Source organism: Myripristis murdjan, chromosome 3 (genome assembly GCF_902150065.1).
Source record: "Myripristis murdjan chromosome 3, fMyrMur1.1, whole genome shotgun sequence".
In the NCBI taxonomy this organism is placed as follows: Eukaryota; Metazoa; Chordata; class Actinopteri; order Holocentriformes; family Holocentridae; genus Myripristis; species Myripristis murdjan.
The window spans coordinates 1,916,394-1,937,016 of NC_043982.1; the positions used below are offsets into that span (position 1 = coordinate 1,916,394).

At 40.1% G+C, this 20,623-nt stretch overlaps 1 protein-coding gene across 2 annotated transcripts in view; it reads left to right on the top strand.

The window, feature by feature from the left end:
- Positions 1-20,623, top strand: part of efl1 (elongation factor like GTPase 1) — a 150,338-nt gene that overhangs the window by 126,751 nt on the left and 2,964 nt on the right. For both annotated transcript variants that reach the window (XM_030045185.1, XM_030045177.1), the window contains 5 exons: positions 4,395-4,524; positions 5,406-5,532; positions 6,056-6,260; positions 6,849-7,372; positions 10,200-10,384. In XM_030045185.1, coding sequence (XP_029901045.1) covers positions 4,395-4,524; positions 5,406-5,532; positions 6,056-6,260; positions 6,849-7,372; positions 10,200-10,384 — 1,171 coding nt within the window. The remainder of the gene's footprint in view (positions 1-4,394; positions 4,525-5,405; positions 5,533-6,055; positions 6,261-6,848; positions 7,373-10,199; positions 10,385-20,623) is intronic.

Consider the following 20,623-nt stretch of genomic DNA (forward strand, 5'->3'; position numbering starts at 1 on the left):
GGGACTAGAAATTGCTTTATAGTGCACATGAACTTCTTAGAAGCCGCCTGTGTCTCTGACCCATTTTTTTTTATATCAATATTAACGGAAGGAGGGAGAGAGGAAGGATCAGCTGGGACAGCAACTGACTGGGGATTAACTGTTTTCTGTCCTGTTTTCTGATGCTATGCCTCTAACTGGATTAGCCGAGCATATATCCGCGTGTATGTCGGTGTCGGTTTGTGTCTGAATGTAATGCTGTCTCAGCCCTCTGTCTGCTCCACCTTAACACGCGCACACAAACACAGGTCTTTTTAGGAATGGCCTAGTGACCCCCGGGTCAGCCGAGGAGCATCTGTGTTGCTCAATAAAGCCCATAATGCAGACAGGCAGGCAGTTGGGCAGAAAGCAGCCTGCTGTTTTGAGCGTTACTAAGTGGTGTTAGTGGCTGGTCTGTCTCCCCTCCCAAGTGGAAAGCCAACATGTCATGTCTGTGTTGCTGCTGTAATCCTAGAACAGCAGACTGCACAGGTCACACTACAGTGTGCATCAGTTGGTTTCTATTCACAATATTCTTGATTTAATGGAGAATTTTTGTGTTTCATGCATGGTTGTTTCTTGGACTACATGCTGTTTCAGAAGTTTATTTCAAGAACATGGAGCGCTGTGCTTTTATGACGTAACAATTTTGTGCTGTTACATCAACACAAAATTTAAGTGATCAGCAGTTTACATGACCATACCAGTCATTTTGCATGTTTAGCGTAATAGCTACAAAATGTATCTACTTCACATTTCTTTTAATCTAATCCCACAGCAAGCGGTCGTATTTTAGAAATCTGTTTCCTCCCTTTTCTCCAGCCATTGGTTTCTATTCATTCCACTACGATATGAAAATGAACTTTCGGAGACTTCAAACTTTCTTCACACCAGTATTCCATAACCGTAATAAAGTCATTCATATTAGTTTATTAATGTTGAGACCTTTGTTAGCCAGAGACGCAGAACATTATAAGGTGGGTGTTTCAACCAAAAATTTAAATTTGAAAATAGAAGGATTTTGAGTATATGTTGTGAAATATTTAGTACCCCCACATGATTTGCAAAATGGTTTGTTGCCATGTAAAATGTGGGTCAATTGCAGTAAATGGGCCAAACATTTAAAATCACTCATCTGGTCCTTTAAGCCTGTCTTCAAACATAAGTCAAATTTTAGTTTCAGCCATAGCAGGTCTACATCTTAAGTTATGGTTGGCAGCCTCATGTTTCACCATCATCGTGGTGAACTGCCAAACCTCATTTGATAGACAAGCAAAGCAGTGAACCATCTGTGCTTGGTGAAAACCTGTGTGTAAAACTGCCCTGTTTTTGGGAACTTAGAAAACAAGACTATTTGCCTGGTTTCCATAACAATTTTATCACTGGGTTTGTCAGAGCGCTTCATTAAACCCAAGGCATGATACGATTTTTCCCAGTCAGTGGAGGACCATGTAGTCCTTTAGTTTGAGTTACAACATAAAATTCCCCAACCTGTAGTTTAGTCAAGTTTTTACATAACAACAGAGGCACATGGATACACTGCTGAGGAGGTTGTGTGCAATCAAGTATGTTGATATTGCCCTTAAAGAAGAACCTTTTCAGCCAAGCTTTTCACATAAATAAACTCTGTCTCCGTGCACTGGTAAAATATCCATTCCCATTCCCCCAAATAACTTGGTCAAATGTATATAATGTGGCATAATGTCAAGTCAGCACAGCACCAGTCAGGTTTGACAGCAGAAAATGTTTAAGCAATCTAAGACATCAATGATAAACATAAGGTTTCGGAGTCAGTTCCTCAGAATCAAAGGACAACATTTTCCTGCTAGACTCACTAGATTCACTAGATGTTAAACAATCATTCAGAGAGAAATTCATCAACAAGAGCAACAGAAGACAATTTCTCCACCCACAGTAGCCTCAATAGGTCAGAATGCAGTGCAGCCATAAGACCTGTTGGATAAGTGATGCAGCCACAGTTATAACCACATTGAACCCACAGCTGAATGATCATACTTGGAGCTATTTATATATCCATACACCCACCATTGTTTAAAAGCAAGAACTTGATGGCCTTTCCCTGGGTGCTGTTGACAGGCATCATGAGAAATGTAGGAAATCTCTAACTGAAGCACAAGTACAGTAGCTGAGGCAGGTCTAGGAAAACAGTGTACACTAAAAAAAAAAAAAAATCAGTGTCTGCATAGTACAAACGTGTTTTCCAAATTTGGGGGTAAATTTTAGGGTTTTGAGATTTGGCCTAAGGGTGGCTCTATAGGAAAGATCATTGGGTCATCAGAAATAGAGGAATACTTACCAAATCAAATATACCAAATATTATGGTAAGCTAATTTGATTTAGTGAAATCTTGTGGGCAAATTTGAAATTTGGCCTGAGGGGTGGTGCCACCAGCAAGGTCACAAGGTTTCCCAAATAGACAGGGTTCATCCTCTGGGGTGCATGAATGCGCTCACCAAATTCCATGGTTATCTGCTCAATTTAGCCTTCATAAAGCTCCGTTTCCTTGGACTTCTACTTTTTTTACTGGATGGATTTTGGAGTTTCAGTTTCCGCTTCCAGACACCCTGCAGAATATTTCATCCTGGTAAAACGTTAAGTTGAAAATGAGTGTTTGGCAAAGTTTGGAGCTTTTAGAGGCAAAATTCAATCATGCTATTGAAGAGACTTCCACAAATCACTGGGAACATTAACAAGTTACAGTAAAGTTACACTTTACTGTTCAAGTTGAGATGGGCAACTCGAGAGACCAATAAGAGGGCAGTGGGTGGGTCTCATTAGCTTCCCCCATTTTTCCTACAAACATTTTTTTTTTTTTTACTTTCTACTTGGCTGGGAACAAAGTTAGCTCTATAGATTTCAAGATATGTTGCCTTTAACTAAGGAGAGAGAGAAAGAGACAAAAATATGAACATCTTTAGGCCAACAAAAATGACATCACTTTATTGAAAAACAACTGGAATTCACTGAATATGACACATTTTTCTTGTAATGAAAGTGTACCCGTGTTTTTTCCTTTAACTTTTCACAATAATGCAACTTTTACTTTCTTTACTTGTACTGAGTAAAAACCACAGCAATTAAGTTTTAATACATCCAAGCATGAAATTATCTCACTTTGACAGATTGAAATGTCTGTTTATGAAACATATTATCCTATAATGCACATGTAGATATCTTGTGAACAGTAGTTATGCAACAAATGGTGAAAGGGAGAAGACTTAAACTCGTGTAAACTGTGTTTGTCAATGGGTTGAGCAGTCCGCAGAGCCACAGGGTTGAAGTGTCAGCAGCTTGAAGTCCTCCTCCGCAGAGTATTATTGGTCATATTGGTATTTACAGCATCCTACATGTATTTTATTTAGACATTTTCTGTGTTGTTTATAAAGCCTTGACTCCTCCAGGACAGATTTAAAGCAGAGACAGATCAAGGACATGGGTCAGGAGAGGCAAAATATTGAGTTTAGCTTAGTATGGCTTTCAGCACTTGTAACCTTTTTCATTTGGAATATAAAAAAGGCAAGAAAGTATTTCACACATCTGAAGTGGAGTCTTGTTACCTTTGCCTGAGAGGTGATTAGGTGGTTTGTTTGTTTACCTGTCTGTTGGGAGGATGTCCCAAAAACTTGGATAATTTTCTTTAAATTTGGCAGAGAGATAGGCTTTGGGTCAAGGAACAATTGATTAGATTATGCTGGTGAATCTGATCTGGGATTTGCACCATTAAATGATTGTCTTTTTGAAGTAAGTGACTGTAAAACTAAAAGAGAGATAGGGAGTTGAATCCAAATCCTAGGCTCCTATCGGTGTGTTTGTCTAACTTACAGTTTCAGTAACCTGACCAATATATATGCCTGTAAGAGAAAATTGGAGCAAACTGTTAAGTGTTGGCAGTGGTTTGCATTCTCTGAGCACCGGCTACTTTGCCTCTGGCCTGGACTTTATTCTGCCAGAACCTACAGCAGTGTCCATTGCAGTGTTAAGACTGGAGTTAGTAGACAATTATTTACAGGGGAATAGGAACATTTTTTCACTGTTGATGAATCAGATTTATTTATTTCATTCTTTCTTGTCTCTCTTGTTGTCTTGCTCTCTTTTTTTGCTGGTTTGCTTGCTTGTTTGTGTTGCTTTCAGCTGAAGATAGAGAGCGTGCATGCCGAAGTTAAGTAGAGCTTGACATCATTTATCTCTAGAGCAACTTCAGATGTAAACAGCTTGCCGGGTGGCCCTGAAAAAGGGCCAAGAGCGCTATTATTATAATAATAGAACATTGTATTCCAAACACCAGAAACCCACTGAAGTAATATCTGACATGACCGCATATGTAATCAATAGGATTTTTATTTGTCTTTTTGTAGGTTTGCTAAAATTGAAATCAGCGCGTCCAAGCCCATCATTCCATTCAGAGAGACTGTAGTGCGTCCTCCTAAGGTGGACATGGTCAACGAAGAAGTGGGCAAGCAGCAGAAAGTGGCCATCATTCACCAGGTGAGTCGATGCCACAGAGGTTTTATCGTAGTACAAATTCAAGTAATAAGCTTCAACATTTTCATATGGGCAAGTTTGCATTTTACTTCTCTCAGTTGCCATTTCTCTAGCCCCTTAATCTATGACTTAACCTATAGCCATTTATTTAAAGTTTATTAGATTATATTTGATTGGGACAGATACATGTACATTGAACATTTATGACAGCTTTTGTAGTCGCTGTTCTAAACATTCAGTGCCTGGTAGTTCTGTCCTTGGAAATATCCTCTGCCACATGGGAAATAGTGCCGTTTCCAGTTCATTTGGAATAAACAGAGGATGAAGAGGATTGTTACCATGACAATGAATAGTCACCATGACAGACAAGGAAAATAGCGACACCTACTTACACTCAAAACTTTATCAGCGGAAAAGACATCATAGTACGATGCACACCATTTGATTGACAGGTGATTTCTGGAAAGTGTGGTGCAGAAACACCACAGCAATGAGCACTTAGCAACAGAGATGGAGACGAAATGAAAATGACAAAAAACAAAAAACTGAGGATCTCATACACTGCTGATTTATAGGCCAACACTAGAAACAGTGTTATTCAGGGACAGAGGCTAACTTAGGTCAAACAAGCTGAACCAGAGTAATAAGGAACGATAACAAAAAGCCATTTTTGACACTGAAAAAACTTCCCTTCTATCTCCTAACAAGTCCCAGGTGGAAGAAGATAAGAAATTCAAAATGTCAAAATAACCCTTAAACTGTTTGTGCATGTGTGTGTGTGTGTGTGTGTGTGTGTGTGAGTGCGCACGCACACACACACACACACACACACACACATTCATGCATGTGTGCATGGTTGTCTGCACTTGTGTGTGTGTTCTTAGGTGAAAGAGGAGGTATCTCAGGGTCGTTTATCTGACACCCTCCATGTGGACTCCAGTGGTCTGGTCACCCTCACAACTCCCAATAGACTGGCTACTGTGGCGGTCCGGGCCATCCCCCTGCCCCAGGGTAAGACTTGGACACACACATACACTCTCATTGGGCAAGCTAAGGATTCAAAGTAAGCTGAACTGTAACGTGACATACCTGATTATACCTGGTATTGTGTCAAATAAGGACATTGTGTTCCAGTCCCATGGCATTTAGATCAGAACAGAAACAGAAGGGAAGGATTAAGGATTTCAGTCCCAGTCCTGAGCATCGGGCCAGAGCCCTGCTGGTTTTCATTCTCACCATCTAATCATGCACTGATTTACATCTGAGATACAGGTGAATACAACTGATAAGATAAAGAACAAATAATAGTCTGGCTTTCAACCAACAGGATTGAGACCCACTGAATGAAATCATTTTGTAAATGGGAGATATGAGTTGTAAATGCTGGAAATTTTGATAGTATCCACATATACAGGTTGAATTTGCCTTTTAATGACCTATTGACCTATTACTACCATACTGTGCTAGTAAAACAGCGTACTTTAATCTTGCCCTCAACCTGAGCCACCAGTGGTATTTTTGTATTTCCTGTCAGATGTGACCCGTCTGTTGGAGGATAGTTCAGAGCTGATTCGGACCCTGGAACAGCTGAATATGTCCCTCAGGGAGGGAAGGAGGATTGACGTGAGTCCCAGGACCCTGGAAGCCATCACCGAGCTCAAGAGCCAGCTAGAGAGCCTGCTGCAAGGGAGAAAGTGGAGGAACACTGTGGAGCGCATCTGGGCCTTTGGTCCGCGCAGGTTTGACTCTGGGATTGCATTTGGCCAGATATTGGATTAATAATCAGAATGAAAGCCAAATAATGAAAAAAATATCTCATAGCTATCTCAGATTGAGTAGACTAGTCGGAGAAATTCTAAAACCTGATGGGTACAAACCTGGATAAAGCTTTATTCTTGTAAATAGAAAGATTTAAGAATTGTTCAATGGAGTAGTTGTTAAATGCGCAGTTGTTAAAGGTTATACTACTGACATTAATTAAGATTCTGTTCCATTTATGTCTAATGGAGGCATGCTATTGTCCATTCTGGTTGATTGAAAAGGCTCTATTGCACTTAAATAGAATGGAACCTTAAGTAATGTCTTCAGAATGCCTCTGTTTACCCTGCTATTTCATGTCACACATTTTATTAAGTATTCATGTAAAATAATTAATTAAGAATCTCAAGTCGGAAGAAAGTCATTCAGAATAATAAAATGTTCTGCATGTAGCCACAGATTTTATGGAAATTGTGCTTTGTCTCTGAAATTTTGTCATTTTGCTGTATAGGCTTAATAAAGGATTACTGCCAGTGATAAAAACCATGTGATTTGTGGTGTTTTTTCAGGTATGGGCCAAACATTCTGCTGAACAGCGTGGAAGGCTACCATCGGCCATCAGTGTGGCAGTGTCTAGTTAAGGGAGAGAGATCAGGTGAGGCCCCTGTTGTCAGAGACTTTGACAACAGCATCGTCAGTGGCTTCCAACTCGCCACTTTGTCAGGGCCAATGTGTGAGGAACCCCTGATGGGAGTCTGCTTCTCCGTGGAGCAGTGGGACATCCAGTCCTCCTCTGAGCCACAGCATCAGGACTCTGTGGAGGAGGACTCTGCATCCCATGAGGCCTCTGGAGATGGCACATCCACAGCAGAAGGAACAAGTGAGACGTCTGCCCAGGCGGAGGGCATCACGGCAGGGCCAAGCCAGGCCAAACGCAGGACGGAGGCTGGCTCTGTGGACTGCTACGGCCCGGTCTCTGGCCAGCTGATCGCTGCTATGAAAGATGCGTGCCGCCATGCCTTTCAGGCTCAACCCCAGAGACTCATGGCTGCCATGTATACATGTGAGATCATGGCCACTGCTGAGGTGCTGGGTAAGAGACTATACCTTTGTACAACGTGTAGCCGCCACACACTGAGAAAGAATATCAGTCAGAAAACTGGAATATGGAATAAGGAATAATATGGATATATGGAATAAGGTGTCTGTAATGATTTAGGACAGTTTTTCTTAAAACAGGGTGAGGTCCCAAAATGGATACCAGTCATTTCTTGTGGGTTCCCACATGGCAAGACTACTAGACATTTTATTGAGGGCCCACGGGGAAAAAGAAACCTCTGACCTCGAGACTTGCAGTATGGTTACTTTTCTTCACTTTATCACACGCCACACACAAATGACACTTTTTAGGCATGTGATATTTATCCATAATAATTTAAGATGAAGGATACTAAGCTAAACTCAATATTTTGCCTCTCCTGGCTGACATTCTGGCAGATTTCTGTCTGAGTTTGACCTCTATGCCTATGGAGCTGATCAGAGTGCTGAGGTGGTGGAGCTTCCTTTGTGTACAGCTCACACCCCTGTGCTGTCGTTATTGGCGAACAAAATCTGGACATATCAGTAGTTATGCAACTCGTCGCATTTAAAGAGGTCAGAGGCCTCTGGAAATGTCAAGATTATTAATTTCAGCCACAGAGCGAAGGACCGACTCGCAAACCACCACCTTCCAGCACTCAGCCTTGACTAATGCTCCAAAACAGCCCCTAAATTGTTGTCGTCTGAAAGTCATTAAGATGAAAATGAGGCTTGAGATACCGTTTAGTGTGTTGGTAAACAATATCTCCAGGCTTGTTAGCAGCCACAGCAGCTCGTTAGACAAAGAAGTGCTTTGTCAGCCGAATCGAAACAGGCCCATTAAGTGAGCTATTATCTGACAAATATCCAAAAAATTGTATGACTTTTTGATCTCATGGGCTTTTGGTATGATTTCTGATGCACTGATGCCACTTCTTCACTGTTGGTGTTGAATCTCAATTTTAATTGCCACTTTCTTGTACTGAACAGTATAGATTTATGATAGTAATAACTTCATTCATATAACGCTTTTTCAAAACAGTGTGCTTCACAAAGAAGATAGAATTCACATAACAGAAGAACAACATGAGCAGGAAAATATTAGTAATAATAGTGAAATTATGGGCTTATGTAGTAACAATAGAGAAGGCATGAAATCAAAACAATCAAACACTGCAAAAACTCAAAATCTTACCAAGATTATTTGTCTTATTTCAAGTCAAAAATGTCTTATTACTAGTCAAAATATCTCATTACACTTAAAATAAGACATGATCACCTCAGAAGTAACTTGTTTTTAGACAACTGTCTCTTGTTTCAAGTGAAAATTCACTTGAAACAAGTGAAAATTTGCTTGTTTCATTGGCAAAATTTGCCAGTGGAAAAAGTGAAAATTCACTTGAAATAAGTGAAAATTAGCTTGAAACAAGAAACAAATTTTGCCAATGAAACAAGCAAATTTTCATTTGTTTCAAGCAAATTTTCACGTGAAACAAGAGACAGTTGTCTAAAAACAAGTATAATGAGATATTTTGACTAGAAATAAGACTTTTTTGACTTGAAATAAGACAAATAATTTTGGTAAGATTTTGCGTTTTTGCAGTGAACTGAAAAATAATAGCATAAAAATAAGTTTTGAAATGTGATTGTCACGCAGGGACTTCCATAGGTGAGCAGCTCCAACCACAAAAGCCAGGTCACCTTTAGTGATGAGGCAAGTGTTTAGTACACTGGCAAAGCAGAACTGAGATCTAGTTCATTCTCTTTTTAATGGGTGGAAACAACTGGAAAGCACCTTGTCATTTTGATGTGTTACATGTGACTCTTGTGATCACTTATCCTCAGAAGGCATTACCCATTTGAGCCTTTTATCAACATCATCACTCTCTAATTGTGTTTCATCTTGTTCCACCATGTTAGTCACACAGACACATAGTTGTCTTCACGAGTTCTTTCCAAGAACTACACATGGCCACATTTCCATTGAAAAGTGGCTGTGTATGCTAGCATTGCAACTGCTCTGACCGGCTGGTCTTCAACAACCTACATTTTAGAAATACATAAAGAAACCAATCCTTTTGGACTAATGGACAACAACTCAAACCCCATCTAGCTAGCGAACTTCATCTTCAAAATGGATATGTTTTTTGAAAGTAATGTTCACTTCCAGGTACTAAGTACGGTGCGTATTTGCAACGTCTCATCGTTCCTACCCACATTGAAGCCAAATCTCTCACAGAGTCGCTCTGAGCAGAACGAAGAGAACAGTGAGAGTCACATCTGCCTTCACACACCAAACACTGCCCAGGCCAAGGCTTCTATTGAGTGTGTCTGGTGTTGTGCACTTTTATTTGTTGGGAGATGTTTATCCATTTAGGGGACCATTTTGAGCATACAGACCAATAGACTGAACTGATCAATAGGTATTTCAATTGTTTGTGTGTGTGTAAGCAAATATGAATAGGGTCATCATTAGATTGTGTTGTAATGGATAGCCACAGAGACAGTTAACAGAGTGCTTGCATGTTAGATACACACTTAAGTATGTATGCAAGTATGTTAGATACACTTTAGTGTTGTTGATGTGTGTGTGTGTGTGTGTGTGTGTGTGTGTGTGTGTGTGTTTCAACCTAGACATATATATACAGTATCTCTCCCTACATTTGTGATTTGTGATGTCATGTGTATAGGTTATGTAGTTGATATTGGGATGTCTGTAAGTGTTTCTCTTCACTTAAAGTGTCTCTGTGTTGTTTCTGTCTACCCATTTCTCTTTTCTTATAATGTGTTTGTGTGGTGTGTGTACATGAATGAGTTAACCCTGTGTCTCTCTTGTCTCTCAGGCCGAGTGTATGGCGTGTTGGGGAAGCGAGAGGGCCGCGTCCTCCATGAAGAAATGAAGGAAGGGACCGACATGTTCATCATCAAGGCCATCCTCCCCGTGGCCGAGAGCTTCGGATTTGCCGACGAGATCCGCAAGAGGACCAGCGGATTGGCCAGTCCACAGCTAGTCTTCAGCCACTGGGAGGTAATTATTTTGGATTGTTATTAATATTTTAGTCCCACTGGCCAACCACTGCTGCCTTGACCCTTGCATTCTTTTTTTGCTGCCTTTAAAGTTGGTCATTCCAGCATAGTCTTTTTTGTAAAGAGGCATCAGCGGGGCTTTATATATCTATATCTATATATCTATATATCTATATCGATATATAGATATAAATATATAGATATAGATATATATATAGAGAGAGAGATCTATCTATCTATCTATCTATCTATATAGATAGATAGATAGATAGATTTTTTTTTTTTTTTTTTTTTTTTTTTTAAATCTCTACATAAATTATCTGAATCTAAGTGCATATGAAGTATTAGAAGATCTTAAGTCCAGGTGTCAGAGGTCTCATCCCATGCTGACTTTTCAGGGAGCAACACTTGTAACCTACAATATGCACATTGTTATTATCCATTAACTGTCCATGTTGACTGACTCAGACATGACATGACAGTCCAAGATAGGTCAGGCAAAGCCAGGGGTTTAACACACATGATAGAAGACACTGCGTGTCATTGCTCTGTGTTTCCTGTTTTAATGAATATACAGGTTATTATGCTCCTCTGCTAGGATGGCCAGGAGCTCCATCATCCCTGTCCAACATCCAGACATTTCTGAAAACAAAAAATTCACTCACTCTCAGTTTTTAAACTTAAATCTCTTCCGCTCCAAACAAATGCTTCCCGTAAGCAAGTTACTGGATGAAACACCCCAGCTGGTCAGCCAACTATACAGTTAATTATTTCTTTTGTTTTCACTGGTGTTGCAAAGGAGCTTTCTAGGGAATTTCGCTCAGTCTTGAGGAGGGATTTGCCAGATCCGATCAGTTTCTGAAATATTGACTCTGGCCTTTCTTCATGCATGACTCTAACATGAAACATTTGCAGAAGATTTATGAGTGAAGCTGCATGTGTCAGTGAATAATGAATTCACTGCTGCCTTTTTCTTATATTGTTCATTTACAGAGATCGTTCATGGTCTATATTTAGCTGGAAACAGTGATAGTTATACTAGCTTGGTTTCTTTTTTTTTTTCTTTTTAGTTTTCTTAAGTTCAGTTCTCAGGTAGCAATCAAAAGAAGTCACTTTGTGAATGTTCTTAAAAGTGTCTTTCTTTCCGAAACCAGCAGATGATTAAGTTTGTTGTAAAGAGACCTTTTAATAATTACACTCTTTCATCCTTGGTAATCTGAAAGCCCTCTTAGTAATTTCTAGTGGGACACGGTGCTTAGAACAGTGAAGAGTCAGGTGGGTCATTCTTGTCGAATGTGTCTGTTGAAAGGAAAGCTCGCTCTCGACAGCAAGGATATTTTCAAGTCGTGTTTATATCATGACTGACAAAATGTTTTTCAGCACTCAGGCTGTCACCAGGTCTGTGGATTTGAGGTCCACTGCTGTCTTTGACTGAGGATCTGTCAGTGGGTGTGTGAGATAAAAACCATTCAGTTCAATCCAGTCATATTATCAGTGTTTGAGATGCTACTATCAGTAATATCAAATGGATTTGTATTTTCAGTGTGTATAAAGGAAATCAGAAAAGTGCAAAGCCATGTACATTTGTCTTGCCTCCAAACCATTATTACCAAAAACAAACTTTGACATAATGCTATTTTTGTTTTAAGCGCTTCCTTATTACTCATTATTATTATTATTATTATTATTATTATTATTATTATTAAGTCAGTTATTCTGTTTACAAGATACATGAACGTAAAGTTTTAGCTATACATGGACTTTAGCTTATTCAGCTGTTACACAAGTTATGCTAAATAAGAGCATCTGTTAAATGTCTGAAACTTAATACCTAACTTAGTACTCAGTTTCCCTGCAGGGTTCATTAATGTTTCATCTAAAATCCTAAAAATGTAAAATGTAAGAGAAAGAAGCCCAGAGGTAATGTAAAGGAGTTATAAGCAGTGTCCATAGATTTTCAACCTGCAATAGCAATCAGAAGTTCAGCCAGTACTGGGACCAGAACAGGTTTTGGATACCAAACTGGCCTCCTGGTCCTGCAGAGCGCTGGTCTCAGGTTAGTTATGTTGCTTACTCGCACAAATGAAGGACCGAGCTCATGTAGAAAGAGGGACTGGGCGGTTAGATTCATTTCCCTGCTCCTCTTGACTGTACCTGAACTAGCTTTCACCTCCTAACACCTCCACCAGACCTTGTTAAAACAGACACACACACACACACACACACAGAAAAGCATGCATGAGTTTTACCTGCATTCCCAATTTATGATCTTACAGGACTGCACTCTATCATTGCTTTATTAACACCTGTACAGACATCACACACATCTGGACACACAAACACACACACACACACACACACACACACACACACACACACACACAGACGCATATTCACTCATGCATACATTTCCAGAGTCGGAGCGTTGACTGTGCTTGTTGTGGGTCAGTGAGGCCGCGTGGTTAATGAGATGGTTTCCTCTGGGGACTCAGGATCAAAGCTGAGATAGACACCACATGTGCTTTAGAGCGTTATACCTGCCGCTTGGCTGGCTCTAGCCCCAACATGCACACACACACACACACACACACACACACCACACATACATCTCAACGTCTTCCGTGCCATATGGACAGTGTCAGCTGGGGTAATGGGTCAAGCTCTTTGCAAAGAGAGATTATTTTGTAATATTGTGTATTCCGTTTTCAAACCGAATAATTTTCTAATTATGGTTTGAATGTCAAGTGTTGTTTGGGTCATTTTGAAAATTTAAATGTATTACTGCTGCTATAGTGTTATTGTTTTCTGATACATATTCTGTTTCTGAACAACCATTGCCAGTAAAGCTTTGAAGTGAGAGATGGTTGCATGGTGAGAGAAAAGTAGCATCTACAAGATTGTCAGACTGATTTGTTTACTTAGATCGATAGATAGATAGATAGATAGATAGATAGATAGATAGATAGATGTACTTTATTGATCCCAACCAGGGATCAATAAAGTGGCACCAGTGGCCATTCTTTATTGATGTCACACTCAGGGTGGATGGACCCGGAAACCGTGAAACAGACTGAAACAGAGGCTGGTCTGAGCTGCTCTTTTGTCAAACAAATTAAAATACACATAAACATTATGTTTTGGTTGCTGTCATGAGATGAACAGAGCTGGAGAAGGTTCAAATCAAAGCAGCTGGACTGAAGGAATTGGCATTAGCTAATGCTCGCTATCCTAGGTAACAATGGTAACTTAAACATTATACAACAAATGTGTCATGTTTTAGTAACTCCATAATTGGCTCCTGTCAGTTCGAGTATAGGAAACACTGGTTTCAGAAGAGAATGTCCCTACTCATGTCACATATCAGAATGTTTTGAAACTCACTTTTAAACTTTTTCTAGAGATTTGCTGTTTGCCAGTTACTCCTGGTTTGTGTATTTTAATGTAATCTTCCAGTATGTGGGGTTCTTCTGGCCTGTCTTAATAGGATTATTTTCAGCTTTTACCATGGCTATGCTAGCATCTTGACATGTCTGTGTATTTGTTTCCATACAAACGGAGCAGAGTGATTCGAAGTGAGACATCATTCTGTTCTGGTGGAGGCTTTATCTTTGCACTATAAGTCAGTCCTGCACATTTCACACTAAATCGTAGTTGGGCTACCCTACAATTAACCAGTTTACATAACCTGTAGCCATTATACTACACTATCAAACTTAATTTTAAAATAATCTATTGAAGTAAATGTTCCACCCTTAGGGGCTTCCAAAACATCAAAATGAGTAGTGGACGTGCTGTAACTCCACATGACATCACTGGTCTCTACAGGGCACTACGCAGCACTCTGCAGTAGTGGAGTCTTTTCAATGCAGCCTTTGTATCTGTGAGAAAGAGAGACCTTGTTTGAACCCGCCAACCGAGGACACGGAATATTTAAAGGCCTGCTATCTTCTCCCTCTCCTCTCCCCGCTCCTCTCTTGACCCCTCTCACCTCACAGTTAGTATTACTCGAACGCTGAGAGACTTCCCCATTCAGCATTAACAACGATGTCACGATTAGCTTGGCCTGTGTTAATCAGTTTTTACAATGAGCCACAGTTACTTCCTGCCTGCCTGGAAGACTCTGAGATGGTTTCATCGGATGCAATTTCAGAGGGTGTGTGTGTGTGTGTGTGTGTGTGTGTGTGTTTGCATGCATGCAGGTACGTGTGTGTGTGTGTGTGTGTGTGTGTCTCTATACTGGCAAAGGTCAAGTAGTGCCTGTTCCAGGTTGCTTGATCTAATTGGCTGAATGTCCAAGAGCCCTGGTGCTTGCTAATGAGTGTGCATGGTACACACACACATACACACAGCACAAAAACACACCATAGTTCATTTGCAATTATGTACCATGCATTCCATGCTACCCCAGAGTAATTTGAGATCAGGATAGTCACAGCTGAATCCTCATATGAGCAGTCTGTTGTTGGATTGGACATGTTTAGAAAAGAACAAAAACTATTTTTGTGTTTTATTTGTTCTTATTTCTTGAGTTTGTGAGGCACAAGTGATTTACAGGCTAACTCAGAATATGAATGATAAAAAAAAAAAAAATCTGGGTAAAAAACAAACTAAAAAATGGGCAAGTGCACAGAATGATTCAGACAAGATTAAAAATGAAAATACAAACCATTGTCCAAGTTAAAGAAGCCCTTAAAAAGTTCAAGTGTGTTGATGGAAACCGAATTTCCAGTCGATTGCTGAGCCTAGGGCCCCTGCCAGCTGCTACAATTAATATAATCTCACAGATATCCTCCACATAAAACCTCTCAGCATTTGGGACCTCAGAGCACACAGTGAGAAAATTCCTCTAGCTTTATATAGCTGTTCATCTGGTTGGAAAAGACTCTCAAACTAATGCTGAAGGTCACAATTTTAACCTCGTTTTCAATATATCATTCACATCCAGTAGTAGTGAGAATGGTTCCAAAATATTAATTGGTGTCCAAATTAGGGTTTGGACCGATATGTGTTTTTTGAAGGCCAGAACCAATGTCAATATTTTTAAATTAAAGCTGCCAGTAGCTAATATTACGTGCCAGTGTTCAATGTCAGGAGCTTGTGGGTAGGCTGTTATTTTATTTATTTCACCCTCTGTTTTTTTTTTTTTTGTTTTGTTTTTTTTTTTTTTGTATCAGTGTCACTGTGAATTCCTTGTAAATTAATTCAATATATATTTATCATAATTATAATTCATTTTACTGTGATTTTTTTCTTACTGATATTTTGCTAATTCTCTCCTCTGAGTTTTTATTATTATTGTTGTTATGTTTAATCAAAGGAATTTGCTGTGAGATATCGAGGGTGAAATGTTGTGAATGAATTTAAACACAAGAAATCTGGTATCAGTCCAACAACATGGGTTCAAGACTTGTCTTGCTCAGTTGTGCTAAAAGGATGTAATCAAACATGTTGCATCATATCCACCATGGTGGAAATGCTGACTGGCTGTTGTCCAGTTTTTAATAACGGGACTGTTTTGTCCTAATAGGTCACACTAAACTCTTATACTGAAAGAATGAAATGCATGACATATGCTATAGCTGCAGCGGAGCCAGTTTAAGACCCTAGGCTCATTGAGTGTGTGCCGTGACCTTCCTGTCATCATTTTAACCCTGGCCATCTACCAACACATCAAAACACACACACACACACACACATACCCCCCACCCAGTCCTCTTTCACACAGCCATTGTGTCTGTGCCTCGTTAAAAGTTGTCCGATTACATTTATCTGCAGACGCTTACTCACCAGACACTGACAATGAGTTTGCGGTGAACCCAGCGCCACCCCCCGCCCCCCCTCACTGCTTCAGGACCCACTCAGCGCTCCGTGCTGATGTCAGCATTCTTCCTGACAGCGATTTGATATGGCCTGGATATCTGATTAGCATATGAATGAGCGCAGAAACAGAGGGAGAAGATTTTGAGTGTCGTATTGTTGTGTAACTGGAGGGTTAGCGGCTCCTGTGGGGACGTTTACATTAGATTTCCATCAGAATGGAGCCTTTGTTCAGCCAGGCACTGGAGAACTGTGTGAATTGTATTGATCAGGGACACGCATCTGTCTGACAGAACAAGTAGTGTGTGTGTGTGTATGCTTGGGTGTGCATGTGCGTGTGTGAGTGTGTGTACGTAGAAGTGTTCTCATATGTTCCGTCATAGAACACATTCTCCAAATCCTTTTTGAAGCGTTTTCACAAGTTATCTATTGCATGTATCTGCATTGCATGTATATTAATATTTTCACAAGCTCATGCTGTATAGATGTCATATTTTTGGTGTATTTTTACACTGCACCCATGTTTCATTCACTCTGTATGTGTTTGATTGTGTGCAGCATGTATTTCTAGTGTTTGCTTTATTCTTTATCAGCTCAGAGGCAACATGCATCTAATGTGCATCTAAACTTAGAACTTGTCTTTTTCCACAATATTGAACAGAGATGGCTCATTTCTGTTGTTTAACTGGAGCCAACAAGAAAATTCAACATTAATATTTCCACTGTTTTCAGTGTTATCACAGTATTGTAAAAAAAAAGTGCTGAAAAGGTTAAATAATAATTAATACACACTGAAATCAGTTCACCATTTTCTTTATTGATACTCAACTTGATTCATCAGCATTATGAATTTGTTTGCTTTCAAATAACAACCACTGTCATGTGTTGAAGATATTCCAGTAATGTTTCTCCAGTTGGAACATGTTAGCACCCAGTTTGATGACCAGTGGATTGAAATGAAGGCAATATATTGTGTTGATGGTTAAAAATATAGCGAATGCAGCTAAAACACCAAAGTGTCACTAAAGTGTATTGTATGACTATTTAGTATTAGATTGGGTTTGGGTTTGCAGTTTCAGCTTTGGGTCCCACTGGGGTTGCCATAGATAGCCTGTTTTTTTTTTTTTTTTTTTTTTTTACTCCCAGGGCTTGCCATAGTTTCATTCTGCCAGTCAAAGTAAGAGTGTACACATGCTAGTGCCTTTGTCTCACTTTATCAACAAAGCCTTGGATATTAGATGTCGTTTTACAAATGGACAAGTAAATAACCTGTGTTTAAGTTCTGAGGCTGGAGCTTTATTGCAAGTGATTACCGTTAGCTAAGTTATGCATTTTTAGAAACATATAAGGAGGGCAGAATAGCTAACTGAACCTGTTAACTGAAAGCTGTCATTTACATTATATTACTAGCAAGTTATAAAGAAGAAGATCAAGAAGACTGTGAAGAAAACTGTAAGAACTGAAAGAATACAAGAGCCTGTGTCAAGAATTTATTTCACAGTTTTAATTCTAGTTAATTCTACACCCTATTTTTAGAGTTCAAGCCGTTCTAACGTGCTCACCTTGCTTTTTGCTTCAGTTCTCTTTCCCACACACACACACACACACACACACACACACACACACACACACACACACTCTGTCTCTCTGTGACTCTTCTGTTGACTGTCTTCATCAGTCGTGTGGTTTTTAAATTCATATCGTGGATTTTTTCACCTGCAGTTCTGTGTTCACAACAGCACATGAGCCACGCATAGAGACAGATCGAAACCAACGTGGCACTGAGTGACCCTTCCTTTGTCCAGTACTCTGTAGGACCAAGGTGTGTAAGGCATCCTAAAGGGACCAAATTCTGATGCCCAGTCCTACCAACCTGTTTAGTTTGTGTGTATCTGTGTTTCGGCAAAGAAAAGTGCTGGTTACTGAGTGACAATAGTAACCATGGGGGTTGTGTGAAACTGTAGTGGAGTGCTATAGTTCACATTGATGGGATTCCCTGATCAAATTGTACTTGGGCAGTAGGGTGGCCAGATGAGACTGGGTGAAATTCAGGACAGGGGATGTGGGGTAGGCATGGTCACATGGCCACAGTGGGCATAGCCTCCTGTACATTACGTTCAGAGTCAACGAACAGGAACAGTAAAATATATGAAAGTCAACACTTAACACAAAAATGTATTATTTTTTTTCTTGTACATGAAGTCAACTGTGTGTCATTAAAAAAAAGAAACACTTTGTTATATGTAACAGTGTGTAAGTCATTATCTGTTCCATAAAATGAATTTTATTCACTGCATCAGTGCAGTGCACATCTCTCTGCAGGACATGCATGTCTGAGCACTCCTTGGACACTTTCCCTGTCCTCACAACGGCAACCTCCACTGTCCTCATCAGCCATCATTCAAAGGCACAGTGAGCAGTTTGTTCAGGTTAACTGAGCAGACTCTTGTCAAGCTAACACTACTGTTAGACTGTTTTGGAGCAGAGCCTGAGGTTAAACACAAGGCAGTGTACTGTCACAGTAACCTGCATCACATCACAAAGGTTTCATTAGCATATTTTTCACTTTTAATCAGAACATTGCTTAACTAATGTGCATCCACATCAACAGTTCATTTTTTTTTTTTTTTATCTCTTTTAGCCCTCTTGGTATATCTTGTATATAGGAATGTCATATATTCTTTCTATTTTATCTTTATTTTTATTTTATTTTATTTCATTTTATTTTTTATTTTTTTAAATTATTATTATTACTATTGCTATTATTATTATTATTTTTATTTTTTATTTTTATTTTTTACTTGCACAGTGCTGGAGTTGTCGCAATTACATTTCACTGCTGCTGTACCTGTACATTCATGCATGTGACGAATAAATCTTGAATCTTGAATCTTGAATCTAGTGGCATTATCTGCACATAGCCAATTCTCCACTGGACCTTGTTGATGGTGTCAGAAGCAGCTGGAGATTCATGACACGACTACCAAGCCTCTGTACAAAAAAAGGATAGTATGCATTTGCACTTTAAAGTAAAAGTCTTTTTTTTTTTTTTTTTTTTTTTTTTTTTCATTTATTTCCTAAAAGTCATCCACAATGTAGTATGCACTTGGACAGTCAGGAGAAAGCATCACACCAAAGCTTTTGTAAAGAAGTGCAGCCCAAGCCGAGCGCAGAGCCTTAGCTGACCGGTGTTCAAAAGCAGTGTGTTTGTCTGCACACACACTTGCATGGTGTGCACGACTGCGCGCGTGCTACTGTGTCTGTAGGTGTTTGTGGTCATGCATGCTGGCGGGTCTGTCTTTGTGCACTCGTGCGTGCGCCTGTCCTGATGTGAGTGGTGGGCCTCCTGTTGAACGCGTGGACGTTCATTCATTCATTCATTCTTTCATTCAGACAGTTAGTCAAGGGCTTCACTGTTGTAACCTACCCATCCACCCCCCCACTGAACGCCATTGTGCTCAGGCATATGCTGGTCACGTGGAGCGTGTGTGCGTGTGTATGCGTGTGTGTGTGTCCTGTAATCCGCCCGTTGTTGTAGCTCCCTCTCTGCCATCTGTCCCAGTGCAGCCAGAGCCAGGTGCAAGACCCCGCTGCTCGTGCTGGTACAGTAATTGTACTGTGTGTGTGTCATGCGTCATTTTGTGGCATTGAGACTGTGTGTGTGTATGCGTGTGTGTTTGTGTGTGTAAGATAGAGCCGCAGGCATTGCATCACCCTCCGCCTCCCCCAGAAAGCTGCGGGGAATTCAGGACTTAAACATACACCCAGACACACACACACACACACACACACATCCCAACGCTTTGCTCATCTCCCCTGGGTCCAAGTGGCACAGCAGTAGACAGAATGAAGTGTGTGTGTGTGTGTGTGTGTGCACACGCATGACTGTAAGGGCTGGTTGTCCTGACGAGCCTTTTCTTTTGATCCCTGCAGTCTATTCTGCAGTTGATTGCGTTTGATGACAGAAGAAGCCATTGAAGTCATAGATTTTAAGGATTATACCAGTGATTTTTCAATGTTTGGCCTGTTCACTACAATTTACCCACTTTTTAGAATGTAACAAACCATTCTGAAAATCATGCAGGGCTACTAAGTATTTCACAGCATGGAATCAAAATCGATTTCTAAAAATGAATTTTTGGTCAAAACAGCCACTTTGTAATGTTCTGCTTCTGCAGCTAACAAAGTTGTAAACATTCATAATCCACAGAGCTAATAATCGGCTGTGGAAAGCAAACGTTTCCCCGCGGACTGCTTCCTAGCAGAGAGAGCATTTCACTCCGCTCGGTTTCAAGTCATCACAACACAACACTGCTGCTGTTAGTAGGAAGAGTAATGTGCACGACTTTATTATGGTGTTGGTGTGAACAAAGTCTGAACTCTCTGAAAGTTCATTTTCATATCATACGGGAATGAATGGAAT